This window comes from Equus asinus, chromosome 1, assembly GCF_041296235.1.
Source record: "Equus asinus isolate D_3611 breed Donkey chromosome 1, EquAss-T2T_v2, whole genome shotgun sequence".
NCBI lineage: Eukaryota > Metazoa > Chordata > Mammalia > Perissodactyla > Equidae > Equus > Equus asinus.
The window spans coordinates 191,485,368-191,511,547 of record NC_091790.1 but is presented as its reverse complement, the minus strand read 5'-3'; the positions used below and the strand labels follow the sequence as shown (position 1 = coordinate 191,511,547).

The window sequence follows — 26,180 nt, the reverse complement described above, 5'->3', positions numbered from 1 at the left end:
CCTTGTGGCATCCTGATTGTTTCTTTGCCTTAGTTTTCCTTTTGCTGAACAGTTTTGAAAATAGAAAGCTGGGGCCATTGTGGTTAGAGCCAGGAGCAAATAGGCACCTCTGAGATGGTCCCAAGCCCGTAGCCCCTCCTGGCTCCGCTCCTACTTCTGGGTAGCTGTCGACTGTCCCCACCTGGAAGAGCAGACATGGTTATAAACTGTGAACTGTGTTTCTAGGATTGATTTCTAGTCTTTTCTTTTCAGGAAAAATAATATACAATTGGAGCAAAATTAAGTAGACACTAAAACCCTCCACTTTTCCCCCAGTGATTGTTAAATGCTATGGGTAAGTTCAGAATTTTAGTTGTCATTTTAGTTATCCCTCATGCATAAGTGGTACAAACACAACCTGTATCTCAAGATCAAAGGGTGGAATTCTAGTTATGCTGTGGAACTGCAAAATACCAGACAGAAAGCCCGCACAGGGGCCTCTCAAGATTTTGATCTGTTCTCTATTAAGAGTGACTGGATTTTTTTCTCCTTACGATTCCTCAAGGAAGTTCCATTTATTCTTCCATGTTTGCTGCTCACAAACCCCTGCTTCTTTTTCCACCTGGCAAAGTGACATGATCGTGTGATATTACTGGGCTGTGTGAAAACCCATGATCATATCAAGCATCAAGCAGTTGCCTAGAAACCATCATGAAAACAGGATTAGGTAGAGCATTTTTTCTATATTACAGCTGCCTTCTGATTAAGACGTGATGTTAGAGATAGCTAAGTGTGTACTCTTTCATGGCCTCAAAACACATGTAAGTGAAGAAAGAATTTTTCAACAGTGATAAAATGATTTCTCCGTCATCGCATTTCCAGATGGTTATCACCCACCCAAATCGCCCCTCCACCACAGCCCTACACACACCTCCCTTTCAGGAGGGTCCTGTGTTGCGGATTGTTGGCCCTTTATAAAGAACATTGACACAGACCAACAGCACATCTTAGACACTGTTGTTCATCCATCAGTCCCTCGGCCCTCAGCCAGACCGGAGTGTGCGTAGAGAAGTTGGAAGGCATTTGCAGTAATTTGGTCACGAAGAAGGAATGTGTTATGTGGAGTAGGAATTAATCAGCTAAGTGATAAGCAGGTTTTCAACAAAACACCACCAGGGGCGTATCCCACTTTAACTCTACTGCGGTGAGTTAGAGAGAACTAAATCTCTAACTCTGAACGCTCTTGTCTCCCAGGAAATAAATCTTGATGGAGTCAAGGGATGTCGAGAAGTATAAATTGAAAGGACTTATTAAATGATTGATGTATTCCTAAACTCCTCCTGGAAGAAGATAAATAGGTAAATAAATGATTATGGCAGGTTTGGGGTCAAAGGAGAAAAAGGAATCAGGAAAACCTAAGGGTTAGTAAGTTAGCAAATATTTATTGAGCTCCTGCTATCTGCCAGTTGGCCCTTCTAGGTGTGGTAGGGGGTGGGGTGCGATGAGGTGGCTTTGGAACAATGAGCAAGATGGACAGTGTATTCTAGCGAGGGGGCAGAGGTCAGGCCATAAAGGCTGGAACAGATAAATAAATAATTTCAGATAATGATAAATGCCATGAAGATGGTCTGTGACTACCGCAGGAGGCATAGGCACTGTCTTTCGGGGGCGACGTTTGAGTGGAGGGGCTGAGAATCTGAGGGACTGGGAGCCATGTCCTCTCAGAGTGGGACAGTGGAGCAGGAGGCTGACTGTACGGTAGTGAATAGTAGAAATCAAAGCACGAAGAGAACCTTCAGTGTTGTTAGAGGACAAGTCAGATCCGTATTAAGGAAGATCATTTTCAAGTTCTCAGAAAAGTGAATCTGACTGCACCAGGCCTCCAGATCGTTTTAATTACCTTTGGGGGGATTGCCTAACATAGTATTAGTCATAGAATTGACAATAAGGACTTTGGTATTTTTCTCACAGATCTTGATGGTAGGAGTTATTTTGCATTTAAAATTTTATTTTTAAACCATGAAAATAACATATTACCAAACTTGGAGAAATAAGAAAAAAATCTTCTATGATGCCACTACCCTAGAGGCACTATTATCTCTTTTGTGTATTCCCTCCCAGTCGTTTTCATGTGTGTGGTTTTAGATGGTTAATAGGTACCCCTTTAAATGCATAGCGGTCATTTCCCCACACTGCCTCAAATTTATATTCTGTACTTATAACTTTTAATGACTACAGTCCATTCTGATTTTGAGGGTAGTTATGCACTATATTTTCATTTTCATTATATATGCATTTTCATCAACTGGTAGATATGTAGTCTTGTTTTATGTGTATTTCTGTTTAAAGACACCTTGTTTAATATATTTTGTTGATTTGTGAGCATTGAACTAACTAATGCAGTATCCCTGTTACTCATGCCTGAATAAAGCTTGTGTAACACATGTCTTTTTGCCATAGGGCACATCACAGCTTTCTTGTGCTTAGAAACACTAGCCAGCACTTCAGCCGTGTACTTGGGGGCCATTTTTTTTTTCCTTGAGGAAGATTAGCCCTGAACTAACATCTGCCGCCAATCCTCCTCTTTTTGCTGAGGGAGACTGAGCTAACAGACTGAGCTAACATCCGTGCCCATCTTCCTCTACTTTATATGTGGGATGCCTGCCACAGCATAGCTTGATAAGCGGTGCATAGGTCTGCACCCAGGATCTGAATTGGCGAACCTGGGAAGTGGAACGTGTGAACTTAACCACTGTGCCAACGGGCTGGCCTACTTGAGGGCCATTTTAAACAGCAAAATCACCAACAAAAAAGAACAAAAATGTGAAAAATGTGACACTCTGTAGACCACTTGCTTACAGCATGAGAGTTAAAACAAGAAGGCAGAGCGTTGCCCTGTTCAGCCTCAGCTGAAAATGTGCACTTCAAGAAACTCAAACTTCTGCCGCTCTGCGCATGTTTGTGAATGACTCTGAAAGCACAACAAATATTGATTTTGGAGTTACAAATAAATTTTAGCAAGCAGGCAAATTTGCAAATATGGAAGCGACAAGTAACGAGGATCAGCTGTATGCTATTCTGCCTGGCTACGCCACAGTTAACTGAACCATAAATGGCTCACTTTGGAACAGGACACAGACATGCTTCTATTCTGGTGTTTGTGGAACCTCCATAATCCTCTTCACTCCCCACCCCAAACAAACCAAATCCTGAAAACAGCACTACTAGGGAATAGCTCAGAAGCACGGAGTAGGGAAAAATTGCCCTCTGTGTCTCTCTAGGGGACAATGTAGTAATACCACCCTCCATTTTTGAGGGCTTTTGCATTGGCAGAGGTCTTTGATGTGGTCTATGTAATTTGATCTTTACAATGAACCAGTGAGGGAGATAGAATTGTTACCTTCATTTTCCCAGAAACAGACACAAATGTGAATTGATGGCAAGCGTACCTAACCTAACCTGTCTTTCTGAAATGACTGTCAGGCATTTTGTCCTCAGCAGAGGCCTTGAGAGTGAATCTTGGTCCTTTCTCTGACCAGTTCCTGCTTGGTGAGAATAGATATCCCATTGGAAATCACAGTACCTGTCATGTGGCCCACAGGTGCACAGTAGTATCCACCTGCATTTTCACCATGGAGGATCAAGAGGGATATGGTGGAGTAGAAAGAGTGTGAAGAATTGATTTTGATTTCCTGGCTCTGCCCCTTCCTCAGCTTTGATACTTTGGGCAAGTTGTAAAACGTCTCTGAGCTTGCAGTTTTGCATTGGCAAAATGGGTATAATTATATTACCTAACTCATACATTTGTTGTGAAGATTTAATGAATTAATATATTTGGCCATTTTTCTCATTGTGCCTCTGATGGTAAGAACTATATTGACAAGGAGTTTATCTATTGATCCTTAGAGAAAATCAATAAATAATCTTGACAGTCACCTGTGTTTCCTAGTAACTCTGCCTGGAGAGTACCACCCTCAAAAGCACCATTGTTGAATAAACAGTGTGCATTGGCTTCTGCATCAATGCATGTCTAAGTTAATGTCACGATTTAGTTTTAATCTTCCATAACACATCATTTTCTCCTAGCATAAGAAACATAAATCTTTCAAAATAAATATTAATGAAGTCCCCCTTAGATTTTTTTCCTAATCTTGATTGGGATGCTGATAAGCTGTATGTACGTGTTGGCTGTTGAATGAAGTGTTCAATAGGCTTGCTACATATAACAGACCCAGGTCAAATAAGTGGTGTGGGAAGAGGCTAGAGCAACACCATGCCCATTTTCTTGATGGGAAAAGTGAAGTATAAGAAGATGACTTGCACAATAAGATCTCCAAACTAGGTAAAGCTTTCCCAAGCAGCCAACCTTTGAATTACTAGGCTCAGGGGAGTGTGAAAAGATCCCCTTTCTCCTGATAATTTTGCAATTAAATGAGAAGGTGTGGGTCCTTAATAAAATGTTCTAGATCCAGTTTACATCTATACAATACAATTTCCAGCATGTCCTTTTTAAATATCTGTGTGACATTAGGAGAGGAAACTCAACTGCTAGAGTGCTCTTATAAAGTCACCATAAACTTCACAGTGGCAGGGATGATGGGGTCAGCAATTGAAATGCTAAACTCCAGGTCCAAGTGGCTATTTCTTCCTGAACTTTGATAACTGGTATCTGCTTGAGAGAAAACAACGTTTGGTTTTTGCTGGCTTGGCCTTAGAGATTACCCTGACACTAGTGATCTCTGGACCCTGAGGTAAACTATAGACTCATTTCCCAACTAGATAGAGGGGTACCTTCATATACTATAACTTGTTTGGGATTTGTCCCATTCTTGTGTGAATGTCCCATTATGTTTCTGAGAACACATGCACAGCCCTCCTTAAGGTTGGGATGGGGTAACAAACTGACATGGGCAATTCCTGGTGATTATGCTGGTTTTCATTGTCATCACCGGAACTCATTTGAATGGCCACTTGTTCATTATGTTGTGTGGGTCACAGAACAAAGGCAACAAAAAGCATCGACATGCCTCCTAGGAGCTTGCAGTCTAAGACAATACATGGATGGAGATGGTCAGCTTATTTTCATGAGGCTATTTTTCAGTAAAACATTAATATTCACGCTGGTAGATTCAGTGGGAAAATTCAAACGAGGGAATCCTTGTATTGAGCCCAGAACACATTTGGATGGCCGAGAGGACAGCCTTAGAGATTAATATTTCCCTCTACTGATTCACGTTGGCCAAGGTGAATCAGTATTCTAATTCCTTCTGTCAATTGCAGTGGGTATCTGCAAATAAACAGTCTAATAGTGAGAAGTCTAGTAGGGAGATGGACCTTAGGCACTGAGATTCTATTACATTTGTTTTCTCCCGATTTTATAGAGTGTACTTATCGGAGATAGAGAAGCTGCAGGTAAGTTTTGGTCCACACCCTGGTGCTCCTTTGACTACCAGCTACATGAAGCTTAGGCACTCGCTGAGAAATATAGGTTGACCATGAATTAAGTTTCAAAATAATGTAGTACCAGCCTCAATAATGGACTAGCAGGCGTGTTTTAAAGATTTTTCTTTTTTTTTTTCCTTTTTCTCCCCAAAGCCCCCCAGTACATAGTTGTATATTCTTCATTGTGGGTCCTTCTAGTTGTGGCGTGTGGGACGCTGCCTCAGCGTGGTTTGATGAGCAGGGCCGTGTCCGCGCCCAGGATTCGAACCAACGAAACACTGGGCGGCCTGCAGCAGAGTGCGCGAACTTAACCACTCGGCCATGGGGCCAGCCTCTAGCAGGTGTGTTTTAAGCAGTCCTAGTAGGCCTTGAGCTGCATGACGGTATCTCTGTATCTCTAGAATTCAGCACAGTTGCCTCTACACCTAGTGAATTCTTAATATAGCTTAGGTGAATTGAAGCCAAAGAGATCAGAAAACGAGAGTAAGACACAGGAGCACAGAGGCCTAAAGGCAGTGAGTGAAGCAGAAGTGTTGTCTTGTAAGGTCCCAGTATGAGGCATGGGAGAGGAGTTGTTAAGGTCAGATGAGGAAGGGCCTTGTTCATCCATGGAGCCAGAAACCGGAGTGAGAGGACCTGGGAGGGAGGCTCCAGAGCTAGTAAGGTGCCAAGTCAAATGCAAGTCGGGCCAGAGGGAGACTGGCACAGTTGTACACCTCCTGCAAGACAGTGCTGGGAAAGGAAGCGGATGTGGAGACGACTATTCCAGGAGCCACACCAGCCAAGCCAGGCTCTGACTAGCCTTTAGTTAAGTTAGAGCAAGAAATGTGTCCTGTGTAAATCTGTCTACTCCTTTCATTTCAAAAATTCTTCCCCCTTCCTCCCCTCAGTTTTCTTGTAAAAGTTTCTTAAAAGACAAAATCAACTTGGTCTTGGCCAGTCTATCAGGAAAAACGTTTCTCCGAACCTAGATCTGTGATCCAGGAGGCCAGGTATGAAGTCACAGCCACCGTCTCAGCCCGACTTCCCAGAAGAAGTGAACAGAGGGAGGTGAGGCACAGCATCAGAGTCAAGAACCAGGGGTGGAGCATCTCAGACAAGGTGAGGGAGGGGCAGTGCCTCCCTCTCCAGTTTGATGCCGACTCCAAGGATCATGGAGTCTTCAGCCCTCACATTTGTCCTCAGGATTCTTTTTTTCTTCCACATAAACATCCTCAGAAGATGGGCAAGAAGAGGAGTGTGGGCAAGGGAGTGGACAAATATGTGGCCGGTCGGTAGGTGTATTAGCTTTTCTATTGCTATGTAACAAATTCTCACAATCTTAGTGACTTAAAACGGCAGTGTGTGTCATCTCACAGTTTCCCTGGATCAGGAGTCTGGCACGGCTTAGCTGGGTCCTCTGCTCAGGGTCTCGCTCCCCAAGCTGAAGTCAGGTGCCACTTGGGACTGCAGTACCTCCTGAGCTCGGGGTCCTCTTTCAGCTTCATGTGCTGGTTAGCAGAATTCAGTTTCTCACGTCTGTAGATCTCTTGGTGGCCTGCTTCTTCCAGGCCAGCAGGAGACTCTCTCTGACTGCTAGACCTTCTTTGAAAGGGCTCACCTGATTACATCAGACCCACTAGGATGATCTCCCTTTCGATGAACTCAGAGTCAACTGAATTGGGACCTTAATTATGTCTGCAAAATTATCTTCACCAGGGCCAGCCCTGTGGCTTAGTGGTTAAGTTTGCGTGCTCCGCTTTGGCGACCTGGGGTTCGTCAGTTGGGATCCTGGGTGCAGACGTATACACCGCTTGATGCTGTGGTGGCGTCCCACAAAGAAGAACCAGAATGACCTACAACTAGGATATATAACTATGTATTGGGGCTTTGGGAGAGGAAAAAAAAAAAAAAGGAACATAGGCAACAGATGTTAGCTCAGGGCCAATCTTCCTCACCAAAAAGCATACTTAAAAAAAAAATTACCTTCACCATAATGTAACCTGGGACTCAAAGGAGCACCGTCAACCATATCCCTAGGTCATACAGGCCATACTCAAGGGCACTCTTGCAGAGTCTGTCCACCAGGGAGCAGGAATCTTGGGGTCATCCTAGAATTCGGCCTTCTACAGTGGGTAAGAGAGTGAGCGGCCAATGCTTTTCTATTCCCTCCATGTTGTAGACTGTAATTTGGGAAGGGGAAAGACGGATTGGAGAGCAGGATCAAAGATGCTATTTTAGATTTTTTTTGGCTGGTGGCCCCAAGTCCTGAGAGAACAGAAACTACCACTAAATAACAATCTAAGGGTACAACCTTAATTGTTGTGGCTCAGGGTGGAAATTTTGATTTATAAAAGAAAACGTGTTATTGCTCGGCCAATTGCTGGGAGATGTTTCAGGGCCCACCCTGGAGAGGAGAGGGTGAATCAAGAGGAGCTCATTTCCAGTGTTTGTGATTCCATCGCACGCAGAGTTTCTGACTGAAGCTGTTTTTCAAGACAGACCTGGCCCATTCACTTGCAGGTAACCATGCTAGTTGGAGAAAGGTCCAGTTGTTGTGGGTCCTAATTGCTGTCAACACAGAGGACAAAGTTAGAGAGATTTCTGTCCATTTAACATTTAAAGTGTCAGAGGAAAAGTGGGTTATTATTGTCCTGCAAAGTGGTCCTTTAAGCCTGTGCCTGCCAATGGGTTATTTTTTATCAGGAGCAAAATATAGACTATCCATCTTCTGGGCAGAAAATGTTGACTCTAGTCATGCTCACTATGCTTTGTTCCCCGAGGACTATTTAAAACAGGTCTCGCTTGATTCGATTAAATGGAGTCTGTTTTTAAAAAACAAATGCTTTTTCCCCCTGTTATCAACTCATAGGTTTCCATTTTAGAAAATACAGATAAGAAGAATAAAAAAGTACATCTGTTACACTGTGCAGAAGTCCTGTCAATGTTTTGTCAGATATCCTTTCATATATTTCTATATTATAGTGTTTATAGACAATTCTCTACGTTATAACTGAAAATACAGGGAATTCAGTTTTTGTAATATGTTTTCACTTTGATATACATTGTGAACATTTTGTTGTGATATATATGGCAGCATTTATTAACAAACAGCTTTTGACAACAACGTTTTTAATAGCTGCTTACTTAGATATACTGTAATTTATTGAAACAATCTTATCTGGGCTATTTGAAGTTTCAGATAGACAGATAGATGGTACTATCAAGTCAGGCTTATCTGACTCTGAATAGTAAATCTTTCTCGGTGATTGTGATCCCATTGTTTTCCCTCAGTGCTGACCTCATTTTTCTTCCCTTGTTGGGAGCGCTAACGTCGGCAGTACAGTTCTTGCTGCTTGCAAAGGCAAAACTTGTGCTTTATGTTTACTTTTCCCCTGGTCTGTTCCCAAGGCTACGTGTAGAGTTTTTAAATACTTCTTTTGTGAGCCAGAAGCCCTAATAAACAAACCACTTTGTTGAGACTGGAGTGTGAGCACTGGCACAGTTTACTAATTTTACTGCACGTTGCAGACATCACGAGTCGGTGAGGTGGTCCAGCTGCACCTTCCTTCTCCTCACAGACTCTGTGTACAGCTTTGTTGAGTTGCTGTTTTTCTTTCCCCTTTCCTTCTAAATGGGCTGCTGGTGGCGAAAGTCTGTTTAAACAAAGGTGGGGAAAGGATCAGTTTATTACAAGCCCAGACTTTAAAAGTTAGCTAGAAGTTTAACCTATCAGAAACCTGAGCTTTGCAAATGTTGAGAGTGTTAGGACGAATGGGAAAAAGGGCAGTCAGATATTGGTGGGTCGTTAGGCAGTGGACGGAATGCAATTCAATGACTCAGACGGTCATCAAGAGAATTTTTTGACATAGTGCCACATTTCACAGAAATAATGAAAACAGGCCTATGGAAAGAACCATAATTAACATATAGATTCCTCATGATCCAGCAGAGTCTACATATTGAAAGTTAGCCTCTTTTGCTTTTAGAAACATATGGTAGCATTTTTGGTTGTCACGATGGGGAGGGGAAGCTCGCATTTGGTGTTCAGGGGCTCTGTTCAGGACAATCCCAATCCGTGGAGACCCTTTCTACCTAAAATACCAACATGGTCTGGTTGAGAACCTCTAACTACTTCACAACTTTTGGTTTCGTCTAAGGAATGGAGCAGAAAACATGAAACTATGGCCATGAATTTTTCTGGGGCTTCCTAGAAATTGTCTTGTCCTCTCTCTCTCCCTCGTTTCTCAGAGAGGTCCTGCATAGCTAAGGCTGGAAAGCTATTGGTCCACGTAAGGGCGTGTGGGTCAGGGGAAAGCACTTTTTAGTTCTGATATTTCTCTCCATCTATACTTGGTCTGCAAAAGTTGAGTCACTTTTTCTGTTAAAAGCCTGTCTGGTTGTTTGTCTCACAGACCAGCTGTTTAAAGGCGGAAATCAGCCAGTACCATCCAGCTGTTAACTCAGCCATCCCGAGGGGAACTAATTCTTTGCCAAAATAGGCTCAGAAAAGACCAGAGAGAGGGAGTTGCAGGGAATAATGACTCAGGCTTAAGATTTGTTTTCAGGCTATTTTACTCCCCTAGGTGAGTGGAAGCAGAGGCCACCTACATCATAACTGGTCTCAGAATGTCAGAGCTTCAGGGAGCCTGGGAGACCAGCTGTCCTACTCTTTTATTTTATACTCTAAGAAAGGAGGCCCAGAGAGGTTAAACGACTTGCCTGAGGTCACGGAGCCAGGTTGTGACAGAGCTAAGTCTAAATCCAAACCTTTGATTCCAAACACAGCATTCTTTCTACTACACCAGCAGCTACCCTTTTGACTTCTTATATTATTTATTAATAAGCTTTGCTGACTTTCTTTCCCAAATATTCCCCCACCCCCACCAAGGCATTGCATTGTTATTACTTCAAACCTTATGTAATTTCTGAGACCATTGCTTCACGGGTCCTGGAAAAGAATCTTTTGTGACCAGAAGGCAAATGCTCGCTCTTCATCATGCAGTAAGCATCCACCACTGACCAATCATGAAAAAAATGTAGAAGCATTGTTCTACATTGTCTTTTGGGAGAAAAATACTCAGTTCAGCTGTTTGGTAACAAGTTCTAACGCGGTGTTTGCACGTGTTTGCCAGAGGGACTGCAGAATGTCTTCCGTTTGCTTGTTCTCTGAGATCACTAGATTCCGTTTATGGGCTTTCTTAGAAAGAGAATATTATGGCCTCTTTTCTTCACCTTCCTTGGACATTCTCCGACTCTTCCAAGGTCCAATGAAGAGGAAGGGCAGGGCTGTGGCTTGACGACAGGGACTATCCTGTGGGCCAGGGCACTTAGAGGGATACCTTTTGGAGCATGGCACTCCACTTCCAGGATAAGACTTGAGAACCTGAAAATATCCATCTTTTGGGAAAAATTTGGATGCTGCTTAGAATCAGAGAAAGGAATCTTGAGCATGTCCAGGACATTTTTTCACAACCAAGTTGTTCCATTTTCCTCCCTTTCTGCTGGGCTCTGTCATGGGCTCTCAGTTGCCCACTGGGTGAGCATCTCATTCTTCTTACTAAGGCTTACTTTGGGTTTTCTGGCCTTTTTTTGCTCATCAGTGTCACCAAAGGGGGAACTTGATAATCTAGCTTGGCTGTGCCCAGTTCTCTTATAAAAGTTGGAGCGAGAGGTTTGCATAGCAATTCTGATTGCTGCTTAAAAGGAAAGGGCACGGAAGAAGCATATGGATGTGATAAAGTGTTGTTGACTTTGGAGGGGTGACCTATGGAGGAGCTGGAGGAATGGGAGAGGTATTTGAGATTGGAGCCGTAGGCCTGGTTTTCAGTGGGGAAAAGGAAGATTTATCAACTATGAATTGACAAATTGAACACTGAGCCTCTTAGTAAGCAAATGGTCAAACTAGAGTCTAGTATATCACCAAGGATAAATGGTATTTAATGAGCCTCATAATTTTTTATAGTCTTAATAGGCTAATAGATCAGAGAAATGCTTAATAAATTGTCCCAATTTCAACAAGACATGAAGTAGTAACAGCAATGAAACAGCTAACATTTATTGAGCTCTTATTAGTGAAAGGAACTGTTCTCAGTGAAAAAACATCAAATTTTGCTTCTTTTGGGGGTGTGTGGTTTGGCATCTCTTAACTTTAGGTTCTTCATTTAAAATAATGGAGCCTGCCTTTCCAATCTCTCTTGTTTCTAGTAAGTGGACTGGAATTATTGGCTCAGCTTGGAGTGGGCAGTGGTGGTGGTGGGGGGGCAATAGAGAGCTAACCAGTGGTTTTTCACTCTCCACTGTCCCAAGATAAGCTATCTTGTCTTTTTTTTTTTGCTGAGGAAGATTTACCCTGAGCTAACACCTGTTACCAATCTTCCTCTTTTTTCGCTTGCAAAAGATTAGCCCTGAACTAACATCTGTACCAATCTTCCTCCACTTTATATGTGGGTCACCACCACAGCATGGCTGACAAGTGGTGGAGGTCCACACCCAGGATGTGAATGCATGAACCTCGGCTGCCAAAACAGAGCATGCCGTACTTAACCACTATGCCATGGGGCAGGCCCCAGGATATCCTGTCTTGACCAGACTGTTGAGCTCTTGGATTCTAGTAGCACTTGGAGATAGAACAGGGTTCATTTCCTCAGCTGGTTGGGTTTCATAAGAGGAAAGAATATGCGGGAGCAGACAGCCAACACATACCATTGCTCCCAGTATTTGCCATTGCTAACTGGCTAGTCAAGGTGGAGGTAAGAAATAACTACATGGATGACTGTGAAGTAGCTTTCATGTTGCTACTCCCCTAATGGTTCTCAGCCAATTTTCACTTACTGTAGAACCATATTATATCTGGATCAGACTACCGATGAATTCATTTTGTCTTCATGACAATTTTGACAGGCAGATTGTATTTTTCCCAGTTTCAAATGGAGTAGACAGCATGAGTGATTGGCTCAAGTTTATTGCTAATCTTTACAGAACTGATCTAGAAGATATGTCTTCTGACTCATGACTCCAGTGCATAAAACACTCCTTTAGATGGTTAAGATCCTCTGGTATGTTTCAGCTGGCCAGCATTCCAGAGAGGTGGAACATGCATGCGAGATCTGACAGAGCAAGAATCTAAGTGGCTTTAAGCCAGAACCTTCCTGGGTCTCCCAGTTTGACAACCTATGGGATTCCTGTTGCTCTTATCTGGGGGTGGTGAAGGGGTGCCTCCTGGCAGTGAGTCATTCCCTGGACATTTAAACAAGGCAGATAGCACCCTGTACTTCTGAAGCACTTTCTCTTCTGCCTGGTGCTCTAGGAATGAGATTATCTCAGTAATTCTTACAACATATCAGGCTCATAAATAAAAGATACGTTTTGAGGGACTGTGCCATTTTTTTTTCCTGAAAACTTTATGACTCCTTTAATTTTTCAAACCTGACATCTTTGGCATTGGATCTTGACTTGGAGACAGAATTGTCCTATTACAAAACATCTGTCCTATTCAGAGAATCCATGGAGGAAATGTCTGGGACCCTCGTTAGTCATCCTTTTGGTGATCCTCATGTTTAGTGACTGTCCTTCTTGTTACAGGATCTGCAGTGTAAAGAGGTGAACCCTCAAGTCTTTGATTTCGTGTACTACCCCGGACCTCAGTGTCCTCAAATTAGAATGATAGGTTGGCCCAGATGATTCCCAACATTTCCGCAAGCTTCATCAGCCTGAGATTGGGAGCCTGTTAGCACAACGAGAAGTTTTTCTGGAATGGCAAAATACCAGATTTTAGTTATTTTAGAGTGGGACCCAAGAGGGTACAAACAATGAATATCTTAGCTTTTGCCTTCACTGAGGGGTATGCGCGAATGCCCTGAGTATCTCCTCGTGGAGTAAAGACTGAAATGTTGATATGGAAGGTGTGTAATGGGGGAGGACTGGGGTCGCTTTCCATTTAAGAGTGGAAGGAATCTGAGAGGAGAAGGTCATGTTTGTAGAGGGGGCAGGCGTCCCAGTGAGAAGAGACTGACCAAACGGCCCCTGAATTTACTTATAGAAAGAGAACATACAAGGGCTGAAAACTGCAAATTGCAGATAAAGGACAGAAGGAGGAGTGTCAACAGAGGATAAAGCATCAATTAGGAAGAACCTCTTCAGGGAATTTAACTGGGAGGTGCTGAATAAGAAATTTAAATTGATTTTAATTCTAATTGGCAGGAGTTTGGACTTAGATTGAATTATCTAATTATTGGAGAGTTTTAAGCATGGGAAGGTTAAAAGCAAACATTTTGTTGCCCTTGGCATGTAGGACAGATCAGACAGAAAGCTCTGCTGGATTGAGGGTGTGGGGAAGATTCTGGACTTAGGGATCAAAGTGAAGAAAAAGGGATGAGGGAAGAATCATTTGTCAAGATGTCTGCCTCTCAACATCCCGGGTCCCTGTGACCCTCCCCTTACAGATGGAGAGAACGCATGGCGTATTCTGTACTGCCTCAGCCTTGAATGCTTGGCTTGATCATGATTTTGAAGGGCTTTTATTTGTTGGGAGATTCAGCTGTCTGTTGCGGCTGAAGGAAGAGGCAAGAGAAGTACTCCCGGGATGGTTTGAGTTTCTCAAAACAAATCAAAGAGGACTACTCCACTTCATATGGATTATATGTTATTTCTGGAGCAGCTCTGCCTGCTTTAAAGGATCCTAAGGATTTCCTCCCGTGATATGAGGAGATTGGCCTAACCTCAGGCCCAAATTACCAATCAAAAAGTATGTGGCAATCAGGAGTCTGGTTGCTGAGTTCTCTGTGCTAGTGATCGGGAGGCAGCAGGCTATGCTGAAAGTACGTGGGAATGGGAGCCGGAAACCAGGAATCCTGCCCTACTCACTCTACTCCACAATCTCCTTCTCCACCCTCTGGATAATCCTTGGTCTTGTCAAGATGAGATACAGTAATGATGTAGAAGTGTTTTGTCATATGTAGAACTCTAAGTGTTGAACATGGAAGATGATATTATAATATTTTCATATCATTTTTATTCATTTGGGGACTGGTTGGATATTATTTAAGCCAGAGAAGGGGCCTTCTACCAGGCTAAGGCTAGTTTGGGTTCAGAAAGAACTAAGAAGTGCATTTTGGGACATTTGCAGCTATATATATATATATATATATATATATATATATATATATATGTATATGCCAAGAAGTAGGCATATTGAATTTCTTTGTGCCAGCTAACTTTGAATCTCTTAGCTCTCCTTTGCCAGCAGGAGCCACCCACGGGGTGTTTCTCCCTTCATCTCATTAATTAATTTGTTTGTATAGAATGAAACGATGAATTTTTTCACATTAATATTTTTAAGCTAAGAAGAAGTGCTATAGACCATTCAGGATTAGATTGCATTTGGAGACAGTGCATTGTTACTTGTTTTAATGATGAAAAATTATGTGTTTAAAAGGCATCAGTATTGGTGTATCTCTCTTGAAGCAAATATCATATGTAAAAATTCATTTTGCATAATGAATGAATTAGGGTGACTTTTTTTACAACAAATAGAGTATACCCTACCAATAGAGTTATAATAGGATTCCTTTAAATAAGCATCTCCCAATGCCTTTAGAATTTGATCAACCTATTTCACGTACTTCTTTTACAAAGAAATGCACATCTGGATAGTACAAACCTATGTATGTATGTTTTGGAATAGGGCTCTTTAAAAAACAATTTCTGCTACAGATTGTGAAATTTCAGTAAAGCATCTATCACTTCACCGAAAAAAACGAAAACAAAAAAACCCCTAAAACTTCTTGTGTAATAAGAGAGTGCTAAGGCTCAAGCCCAAATTTCTTTATTTAGAGAAATGTGTAATGTACTTAAATTTTGGTACCAGAAAACTATTGGGTGCTCATGAAATTTCACTGTAATAGGGTTTGACTCATGAGCCATTTTGTTTTTCTTGTGACTTTGACAAAGTTGCCTTTTTTCCTCCTCGTAGGCATCTGGCCATTTTCTCTCTGGTATGTGCACAGGGCGTGTGCACAGGGCAAGAGCAGCTCAGGTCTAAGGTGCAGCCTCTTGAAGGTGGGCGCCTGGGAGAGGGCAGCTGGGAAGACAACTCCTCCCTCCTCCCTCCCCCTTCCTCCCTGCCCCCTCCTCCCCTCCTCCCTCCCTCCCCCTTTCTTCCTTCTCTCTCCCTCCTGTGCAATACTGGCAAAAATGTTTTCCTGGAGGGAAAGCTTGGTTTCTAAAGTGAATTTGAGATGTGCCCACCAAACTAGTTCTCGGCATTTCTTTGAGGCTTTGGGGGTTGTCATCTTGCCCCCCCGCCCCGCATCCAGTGCATCCATGGCTCAATCGTTGGAGCATTCTGTGCCCTGGGCAAGGCTACTAGCTGCGATATTTCAGTAAAACCTGCCTTCCGCTGTGAGCCTTCAGCCAGCGGCGGGCAGCAGGCCTGGAGGAGAGCTTCTTTGTTGGGCGCAGATGGAGCTGGACAGGCCTCGTACCCGGGCCTCTTGCAGGCGGCAGGCGCGGCGGCATCTGCTTTGGGCACCAACGGTTCCCTCCTGGGCCCCGGCTGCTTTGTGTCCCTGGCAGGGGAACAGGGCAAAGCTAACAAACCCAAGAAGCAGAAAAAAGGCATTTTCTCTCTTCCTTTTCTTAAGTTGAAAAGCTTTGGGAGTTCCATTTTATACTGTCTGCAACATTTTAGAAAATTATAGGGTATTAGGGCCAAGTAGGTTGTTAGCAATGACCTATAACTATTGGTGTGTTTCACTGTTCGCTCTGCTGGGGGTGTTGAACTGGGTCCGTGGCCTCCTCCTTCTCTCCCTCTCCCTCCCCAGCCCCCTCTCCTTCTTCCTCCCCCTCCCCGTCCCCCATACCTCTCTCTTGCATCCCTGGACAGGCTTCAGGGGTTGGGTGAGCTGCCTGGAATCTCCCGCCTTGTTTGTATGTAGTGCCTGTGGGCAGTTTTCAGGCAGGAAGTTTTCGTTAGATTCCCCAAAGGGTCCACAAGTCAAAAAAAAGGTGAAAACTACTGATCAAGTCCAAAGTCCCCTCCATCTCTCTTCCCCCACATGCACACACACAGACACACAGACACACACACACACACGAATTTTACAGACAAGGTGGAGTTTTACAAGAAGAGGTAGAGGACAACCAGTGGAGTGCAGGGCTGGGACTTGAACTCCCGGCCTTGCTCTGGTGCAGCACTGTTCAGGTAGCTCCAGAACGAAGGTGCCTGTTGGGCCCACCTTAGGAGGGCAAAGCTACTTTAGAGCTGCTCTGTGAGCATGTTGGTCCGTAGGAGCCCAGGAAGTAAGCTTCAGATCACTCAAGTCGCGTGTCAGGACAGGGCTGTCTTTCTAAGATGACCTTCATTCATCTTTCCACCACCTGGTCCAGCACAGTGCCTTGCTCAGAGTACAGCTCACTGTGTTTGTTGAATGAATCAGCCTCAGTGGTGAGCAGTGCAAGGAAGACAGCTTAGTAGCTTTATGCAGCCAGTTGTTTGAGCTCAAGAATTATGAATCCTTCATTTTCCTCCTCCTTTATCTCCCCTTCCTCATCCCCCTGACCTCACATCTTGGGGCAATTGTTAGCTGCAGGAGGTGGCCCAGATCATTAACCATTCTTTCCTTTCAAGCTCCTTTGACAACCGGTTAATGACCTGCAAACACGAGTGTCAATGCTTCGGAGTCAAGGTAATTTTTTATAAAGTAAGTAATTTATGTAAAGTTAACAGTTTCTTCCTAATTTATCTGACTTGTGTATTTGGACATACATTTTAAACATTTGATAGTGCTTATTTATAATTATTGGGAGGCCTAGGCTCTGATTCAGATTGATTTACTGTTTGACTAGGATCTTGTACAATGATAATAGATGGAAACCCGAGATAGTTTTTGAACACAGATGGTCTGTGATCTGTGGTAGGCTCAGAGGAGGTGGGTAAAAATGTTTACATTTGGGTTACAGAGTTTATAAGGTCTAATGATAAAAGATTTAAGTGAGTTGGCAATGAAAGGAACATCAAAGAAGAGTAAAAATGAGTGAAATTAAGATATACTTATTCAAAGGGAAGTGAAAGATCGATTCGAGCTGTGTCTGTCTAGGATGACTGTAAAGGAAATAGATTTGTTCTGTCTCAGGTAGTTTCCTGATGGATAGAGAGGGAAATGAAAGGATATTCTAGGAAAGACAGTGTGAGAAGCCAGTGCGCAAGCAGAAAATGACATTGTAGGGGGCTGGCCCCATGGCGTAGCAGTTAAGTGTGTGCACCCTGCTTCGGTGGCCTGGGGTTCACAGGTTCGGATCCGAGGTGCGGACCTAGCACTGCTTGTCAAGCCATGCTGTGGCAGCGTGCCACATAAAGTAGAGTAAGATTGGCACAGCTGCTAGCTCAGGGCCAATCTTCTTCACACACACACACAAAAAAAAAGGAAAGAAAGGAAGAAAACACCAACATTTTATTGTTTTAATTTTGACAGGGTTTTGTTTTTTTAAAGAGCTTTTTAAAAAATTGATTGCTATGCCAGTGAAGTGTTAGGTGCATTACATGCATTATTTATTGTTACCTTTACTTTCCAGGGGGAACAAACTGAAATTTAGAGAACTGAATGATCTTGCTCAGGCGTGCACAGCCAGGAGCCAGGATTCAAATTCAGGCCTGCCTGGCTCCAAAGCTGCATGGCCACAATGTCATATGGAGACTCTTAGAGTTAGGATGAAAGCATCACGTATTAGAATAAAGGGAGACAAGACTTTACAGGACGATTGGGGTCACGTTGGAGGATATTAAATGCTGCATCTTTAGATAATGGGGAGACGAGACCTTGGCATGGATTCTTAAAGGAAGTTACTAAGGGTCTTCACTAAGGTGGATGAGGAGCATTCATGTCTTGAGTCAGAGGTTTAACCCGGTCAAGAGGTTTCCTCCAACCCAGAGATTCTGTGATGTTACTTTGAACTCTTGGGTAGAACCATGCACTAAGGGCAAGTAAATATCTCCATCCTTATTGCTGATGTCCCACAGAAGTGATACCAGGAGCCTCTCCATCCAACAACCCCCTGGCTTGTTTGTACACTTTGAATGTGGAAGACTGTGTGTCCATAGTGGAGGAGTGGATGGACTGTCAATGAGATGGTTTTTTCTTAACTCCAGTCTTCACTATGTGTCAGCTTTAGAGGCTGACCTAAATGAGGCAGGGTGCTCTAGTAGAGACTGCATGGGCTTTGGAGCTGGTTAGCCTTGGGATGGAATCTCAATTCCACCTTTTGTCAGTTGTGCAACCCAGACTGTGGGCAATGTACCTAACAAACTGAGCCCCCAGTTTTCTCATCTATAAATAGGGACATGTCCACCTTAGAGGAAAGCACCTCACTCATTTTCTCAAAGTCCACTATGTTAAGCACTTCGTCCATCAGATGAGCTCAGCACCTGACCCTATCTATCAACATCGTCATCAATCGTCAGCATCGGCATCATGGTTTTACACTTGTTAGAACTTCTCCATGCCATTGGACTGTGAAGCTCAAATACCTCTTTTCAAGGAGAAACAATGTGGGAAAAGTTCAGTCAACCTGAAATAAGATGACCCTAGATCAAGGCCAGCTCAAACAGTAGGTGACTGAGATCTTGGACAATGGATTTAAAACCACCTTCACAGGATTATTATGAGCATTGATTGAGGGGAAAGCTAGAAAAGTACTTTGTAAACACATAAAGCTTGACTAAACTGTTAGGCCGAGTGGTAAAATGCTATTCTGCTATATCTTTGAAAGAATTCAACTAAAATTTCATAAGCCTTGGGTTCACATGAGTAGTCCTTTGCTAACATGTGTGCAGGATCCAGAAAGGCTCCCTCTTTGAGGCTCACTTTGCTGCTTTCTCTGGTTTTTTGCCTCCAAGGCCATGTGCCCCTCTCTCACTGGCTGGCGTTGATGATGGGCTGATTCTGGCCTGGTCCCTGCACCGGCAGTGGAATGTTGACCTGTCTGCTGAGCCCTGGAGCCCACGGCTGCCAAGGAGACCCAGCTGGAGCCAATTTGTTGGGCTGAGTCACAGTGTCTGGTTGGGACAAGTTGGGCACTTGAATCATAAGTGTCTCCCCGGGACCTACTCAGTGCGCAGTACTTTGCTAAGTTCCTAGGTGTGGGTGGTGGTGAGGCACAGTTGGTCCCTTCTTCTGAGGAGTTTCTTTTTCTAGAGGAAAGGTTGCCATAAGGTGCTTGATAACAACTCTTGAGTTGTTTAGGACTCCCTATCATTTAGGACTAAGTTCTTTGGTAACGTGATAATTACTACAAAATCCAAAGTTGGGGGAGTTCAGGGACGGTTAGCAGAGTTTGAGAAGGTTTATTATTGGTTATTCAGGGGATGTTCGTGAAAACATTCATTAGTGCTGCTCAGGAGAAAGAAAACATAGTGTCAGCAGAGTACCCCAACTGGCAACTTCCATGGGAAAGCACAGGCAGTCAAGAAGAGCCTTGCTTCACAGAACACCAGGATTCCAGAGGCTTAGCAGGGCCGGCGCGGCTGGCCGGGAGTTGACACTGCAGCTCCAGCGACAGAACTGTAGCTTGCAAATGCGGGTCTGTGAGTTCAACTCTTGCTTTTGCATTGTACATGCTGTTATGTATTTTACTTTCTGTTACCTCAGTTTTGGTCTCGAAAGGAACTCCGTCAGACACTTGCAGAATATTCACCATCAGGCAAGCAGTTAATTTGTCTTTGGGGAGCTGCTTAGGGAATCACACTCTGACTTCAGGTTACTGTAGAATCAGGAAAGCTGGGTTCTGATCTTATCCTTGCAGCTGTTCTGCTCCTTGCTACACAACGTGTGGTCCACGGTCTAGCAGGATTACCGGGGAGCTGGTTAGAAATGCAGAATCTTGGGCTCACCTAGACACGTGATTCGGCATCTATGTCTTAAGATCCTCAGGTGATTGATATGCACGTAGAAGTTTGAGAAGCGCTGGCCTGAATGCTAAGCTCAAGGAAAGCATAGACTGTTTCTATCTTCTTTTTTATTTTCTATCCCCAATGCCTATTTAAAATTTAGCACATGGTAGCTTCCAAATCCCTAAATCTTTGTCTGATCTTGAACTTATCTGAATGTCTGGGCCCTTTGTAAACTTCTAGGGATTTAATTGTCAAGTGGTGTAGTGAGAGGGATGATGAGTGGAAATGGGCCAACTTTCAGTGGTTCAAAAACTGAAGTGAGTGTTAGAATCACAGTGGTGACGGTGGTTTTAAGATGGATGCCTTTGACCTACTAAGTCAAAATCTCTGAAGGCAAGTCATAGGATTTGTATGTTTTAAAAATTTCCCCTCATGTTCAAAAATGTTTATTAAATATACGTATAATAAAAACACCTTGAAGTGTCCCTCCAGAGGAAATGGATAAATACAGTTGAATACAACTCAGAAGTTAAAATTAAGGAACTAGAGCTACATGTATAAACATGAATAAATTTAAAAAAATTTTTTTGAGAGAATAAAGTTGTAGAAGGATGTGTGACATATGGTTCCATTTATTTAAAGTTTAAAAAAATTCATATGTATGTAATGGAAATATACGTATGTAGTAACAATGTGAAGACTTTAATGGGGCTGATAAACACCAAGTTCAGGGTAGTAGTTAACTTTGAGAGGAAAGAAGGGGAATGGATGGGAGCTTGAACAGTCCCTTCATGTTTTATTTCTTAATAAAGAAAGAAAGAGTAAAGAAAAAAATGTTGCAGCTGCAAACATGGAAAAATAAGATTTTTTCCAAAGGATGACTACATAACTATTCATGGTACTATTCTCTATAATTTTTCTGAATGCTTAAAATATCTTATTATAAAATGACTGAAATAGAACTCTCCTGGTAATTGTGATGCAGAGTGCTGGCATTTGGGAATTCTTGCCTTAGATGCTCCTAGGGCCCTTTCTGTTCTCAGTGTGTCTGTACACAGAGACGCACCAAACCACCGAACCACCCTCTTGTGTTCTCCTACATGATCGATGCCTAGGAGGACTTGCCCAAGGCCTGTGGCTTCCTTGCATTCTGTATTCTGTCCTGATGAGATGCAGCCCCACCAATCTAACTCTGCTTTAAGGACCTAGCCTACCAGGCGCTCCTCTCTGTTGTCTGCTTCTCTTCTTTATTAGAGGAGAGGCTCTGTCCTACAACTACCCTAATCTTAGAGCTCTGACCTTAGGGTCCCCTCCTGCCTTCCATTCCCAAGCTGCATTCATTTTCATAACACCTTCACTGACACTTCATTTCAGTGGTAGCACTTAGTTATCCGTGGGAATCCCAAGAGTTTCCATTGCCTACCCCAAGAATCCACATTTGCAGTCAGTTCTCTTATTGCTGTACCTGCTTTCATGACTGCCTTTCTATACCAGACATGTCCCTAAAGTTTAATCCATCAGGATGACACCTGTTGGTATATGACTCAGGGAATGTTTAGAAGGAAGAAGTGGCTCTAACAGCTGGTGCCAAAATGGACTTTTAATTTGAATTTTGTTATTATTATTGTTAATATACTCTATAGCAGTGGTTCTAAACCAAGAATGATTTTTTCCCCTAGGGACGTTTGGCAGTGTCTGGAGACATTTTTGTTTTTTTCAAAACTAGGGGAGTGCTTCTGGCATAGAGTGAATAGAGGCCAGGGATGCTGTTAAACATTCTATCACGCACGGAACAACTCCACCCCTGTCATAAAGAATTATCCAGTCCAAAATGCCAATAGTGCTGAGGCTGAGAAACCTGCCTTACAGATCCTTAGACCATGAATATCCTCCTGTCAGTGAGAGAGAGTGGACAGGGCTGCAGCTCCTTGAGAGGACCAAGCAATGTAGGAATCCCTGTGAATATATGTACAGACCATTCCTGTATTATCTTAATGGCGTGATGGGGGTTAGGGAGTTGATGGTGTTGGAAATGGAAGATGAGAAGAAATTAAGGAGATTCAGGAAAAGCTGCAGAGGAACAAAGTCCAGGTGGTGGGGAGAGTAGAGGGAAGCTGCCTGTGATGCCTTTGAACTTGGCACCTTGCTATAAATAGCACTCTCATGCAACAGAAATACAGGATAGCTTATTTAAAAATATTCCCAATGCAAAAAGTGGTAGATAGAGTGATGGCCACTAGTGAGTCGTGCTAGCCTCTGTCCACACTGGTCTGCAATGGGTTTTGCTGTTCTTCTCATCAAGAGGTGGAGTCTATTTTGGTTTTCTCCCTCTTGGAACATTTCTGCCATCATGTGAGGAATCCCAGCCTGATAAAGCCTCTTTGAGCAAAAGGCCCAGGTGTCCAGCTGTCCAGCCCAGCACAGCTGCCAGCTAACCTTCCAGCTCCCTGTAGCTCTATCAGTGAACTCAGAAGAAATCAGCTCACCACACCCCCCAACCCCAAAGCATGGAGTAGTGAGAAATAATAACTTGTGGTTATTTTAAGCCACTCAGTTTTGGGGCAGGTTGCTACATAGCCATAGATAACTAGATATTGTATATTAGTGACTTCATTTAAAGCAGTGCGTGATCTATTTGCCTTAGAATCTGTGTGTAAATATCAGATCATGGTTCAGAGAAACTGAGTTCTTCCTTGTTTGTTTCTTGTAGCACTTCTCAGAACTTCTGGATGAGTTTTCCCAGAACGTCTTGGGTCAGCTCCTGAATGACCCTTTCCTCTCAGAGAAGAGTGTGTCGATGGAGGTGGAGCCATCGCCAACGTCCCCGGCGCCTCTCATCCAGGCTGAGCACAGCTACTCCCTGTGCGAGGAGCCGCGGGCCCAGTCACCATTCACCCACGTTACCACCAGTGACAGCTTCAATGATGGTAAACTCGGAGCAGGGGAGACACCTGGGACCTGGGCACCTGTGACTCTGAGCTCTTTGAGGGTGTGGAGTGTGTGTTATATTGTCGTCAGCACCCACTTTAGCCACACCCCTGCTGTGTGTAAAGCTCTGTGCTTGGGCTGAGGGGAAATGCAGAGAGGCACAGGACATATTTATCTACCCGAGACTGTACTCTGGGAACTTGTAACTGAACGATAGTAATTGCTTTCTTTGACCCTGTGGTTTGGGCAGCACAGCATCCTTTTACAAATCAGGTTGGCCTATTTGATTGATAATTCCAGTGAGTCCATTATTTCAAGAGGTCATGTCATTTTTTATGAGAAAGAATTTTTGTGACCACTCTTCTCCATAGAAGCTCCTTGGGCATCCTCTTAACCCATTTTCAGCATGTTCCGTTGACCCCATGTATATGAGATCTTGGTGAGCATTCCTAGACTTTCTTGTTGGTGACCCTTTTATGCCCATGATCAATGCCATTGGTATGGTATTTGTTAAAGGTCTAGTTTTCCTGGCCTAAGATGTTTTGATCGTTACTCTATAGACCTTTAATTGGTATATGCTATATCTTCCCAACTCTCTAAGGTATGTATACCTTTTTAGTTTGATTGTCTATGTTTTGTTTTCCTAGAAGTATAACCAGCTGTTTTAATACCTTTAGTAAGTTTTAAAAACTGTAGTCTCTAATCTTAGTTCAACATATGCCTTCTTCTCAGAAGAGGATGATGTGATAGGAAACAGTCAGTAACTTGACCTTCTCTGGCTTGACCTGGGTGTCCTGCCTGACTCCTTATACCACTGTACATATGGCAGCATCTTTTGCAGTGGCTGCCTAGGGAACAATTCCCTCATGTTTCCTCTCGTTAAAGGCAAATGCCTGTATCTACTTCTTCAAATAGAGTGTTAGCTTTGTGGGGGATGCATCTTTCAGTTGGGCTTCAGATCTGTTACCAGCCTCTGAAAGAACCAACTTTGGGACCAATAAAATATCATATCTTGGGACAGAAAATGCTATAGGTTTTTTCTTTAGCATCTCAGATACATTATTCCTTTGAGTAGAGGTGCACTGATCAGCAGCCCAGGAAATTTGGCCTTATATCCTCAGTGAAGGGAATGCCCCAAATCTGTGAGTGGATTCTTTCTTGGCTGGACGCTGCTGGAGACTAATTATATGCTCAGATTTTTCCTGGCAAGAGGTTAGGTGCATAATGACTTAATCCTTCTCTGTAGTTTGTCCACTTTCTCTACCTCAGATCAGGAGAGTCGGGTGAGGGCAAGTCTCCTGGGAAGAAAGGGAGGGAGCAGAACTAAAACAAAAATTTCAGCTTAGAGAAATTCGTGCAATCCCTGCCTTAGTTTTATTATTTTAAGAGTGGACTCTGTTGTTAGATGAAGTGTTGGGCTAAATGACTTTTAAGATTCCTTCCAATCTTGAGGTTCTGTGTGGATATGATTTCTGTTTCACATTCGTACCTGCCTTTGTTCATGGTTTTCCCCCGTACTCGCTTCACTGCCTTGCCTATATTATTCCTGCAATTCCTTTGATGCCTCTGTTTTCAAGCCCTATTTCCTTTGTGGAAGTCATTTCCAATACCTCTTGTATTAGTTATCTATTGCTGTCTAACAAATCTCCCCAAATTAATGAATTGAAATAATCATCATTTATTACCTCTCATGACTTCTGTGGGTAGGCAGTTCAGGAGTGGCTCACTGGGGTGGTTCTGGTTCAGGATCTCTCGTGAGGTTGAAATCAGATTTTGGCTGCGGCTGAGGTCATCTGAAGACTCTTCCAGGGTTAGAAGATCTACTTTCAAGGTTTCTCCCTCACATGGCTGGCAAGTTGATGCTGGTGAATGGGTTCCTCTCCGTGTGGGCCTCTCCATGGGGCTGCTTGAGTGTTACCACAACATGGCAGCTGGCTTCCCACAGAGTGAGGAATGCGTTCTTGGTATAGTTGGGAGCATAGCTGCCCTCCAAAGAGTGAGGGATCCAAGAGCCCAAGGCAGAAGCTGAGAGACCCTTTCTGACCCAGCTCTGAAAGTTGTTCTGTCCTGATTCATTGTGACAGGAGACCATACAAGGACATGAACGCCAGGACAGGATCACTGGGGAATGACTCAGAAGCTCACTGCCACACTTCTCCTCATAGTGATGTCTGTAAAGTGACTGCTTCCTTGTCTGAACTCCTTTATTACCTTTTACCAGTGCCTTCAGTGTAGCCATTCATTCACCTAGTGGTTCTTGAGTTGTTGAGGGGGAAAGTGTGGAAGACTAAAGCATGTTCCTCACCTTTGGTGCTGGCAACAGGACAGACCCCTGCTCTGCTCTTCCATGCATCGCTTGCCCCCTAACTGTGCAGACACACTGGGCTGCATGTATTTGATCAGGTGGTATTTCTTCACTTATAACAATTGTCTTTTACAGGATCAGGCACAGTGCCATGTAGGAATTGGTGTTTTGTAAATGCTTTATGATTCATTCTAAAATTCATTCCATAGCTATTTATTGAGTACCAACCTTGTGCTTAACCTACCAGGGACTATTCTAAGCATTGAGAGAGGAGGTAAAGGAATGTTCACAATTTATAGAGATCTCTGCCTCATAGAGTTTACATTCTAGGATGTGAGAGGGAGGAATAGAAAATACAAAAAATAGAGAAGTAAAATATGTAGTATATTAGATGGCGATCAGTGATAGACAGAAAAATAAATCAGAAAAAGGAGTTGCTGGAGGAGGGGCAGAAGGATGCATCCTAGTCCATTTGGACAGCAGACTAGGTGGCTGAGAAACGACAGAAATTTATTTCTCTCCATTCTTGAGTCTGGAAGTTGGAGATCAGGCTGCCAGCATGGTCGGGGGAGGGCCCTCTTCTGGTTGTAGACTTCTCGTTGTTTCCTCACATGAAAGGAGCGGCTAGGGAGCTCTGTGGGGTCTCTTTTATAAGGGTAC

At 43.4% G+C, this 26,180-nt stretch overlaps 1 protein-coding gene across 1 annotated transcript in view; it reads left to right on the top strand.

Annotated features, from left to right (window-relative positions):
• The window catches only part of CREB3L2 (cAMP responsive element binding protein 3 like 2), a 107,346-nt gene that overhangs the window by 42,340 nt on the left and 38,826 nt on the right, over nucleotides 1-26,180 (top strand). The window contains exon 2 of the mRNA XM_044778361.2: nucleotides 22,998-23,214. Coding sequence (XP_044634296.1) covers nucleotides 22,998-23,214 — 217 coding nt within the window. The remainder of the gene's footprint in view (nucleotides 1-22,997; nucleotides 23,215-26,180) is intronic.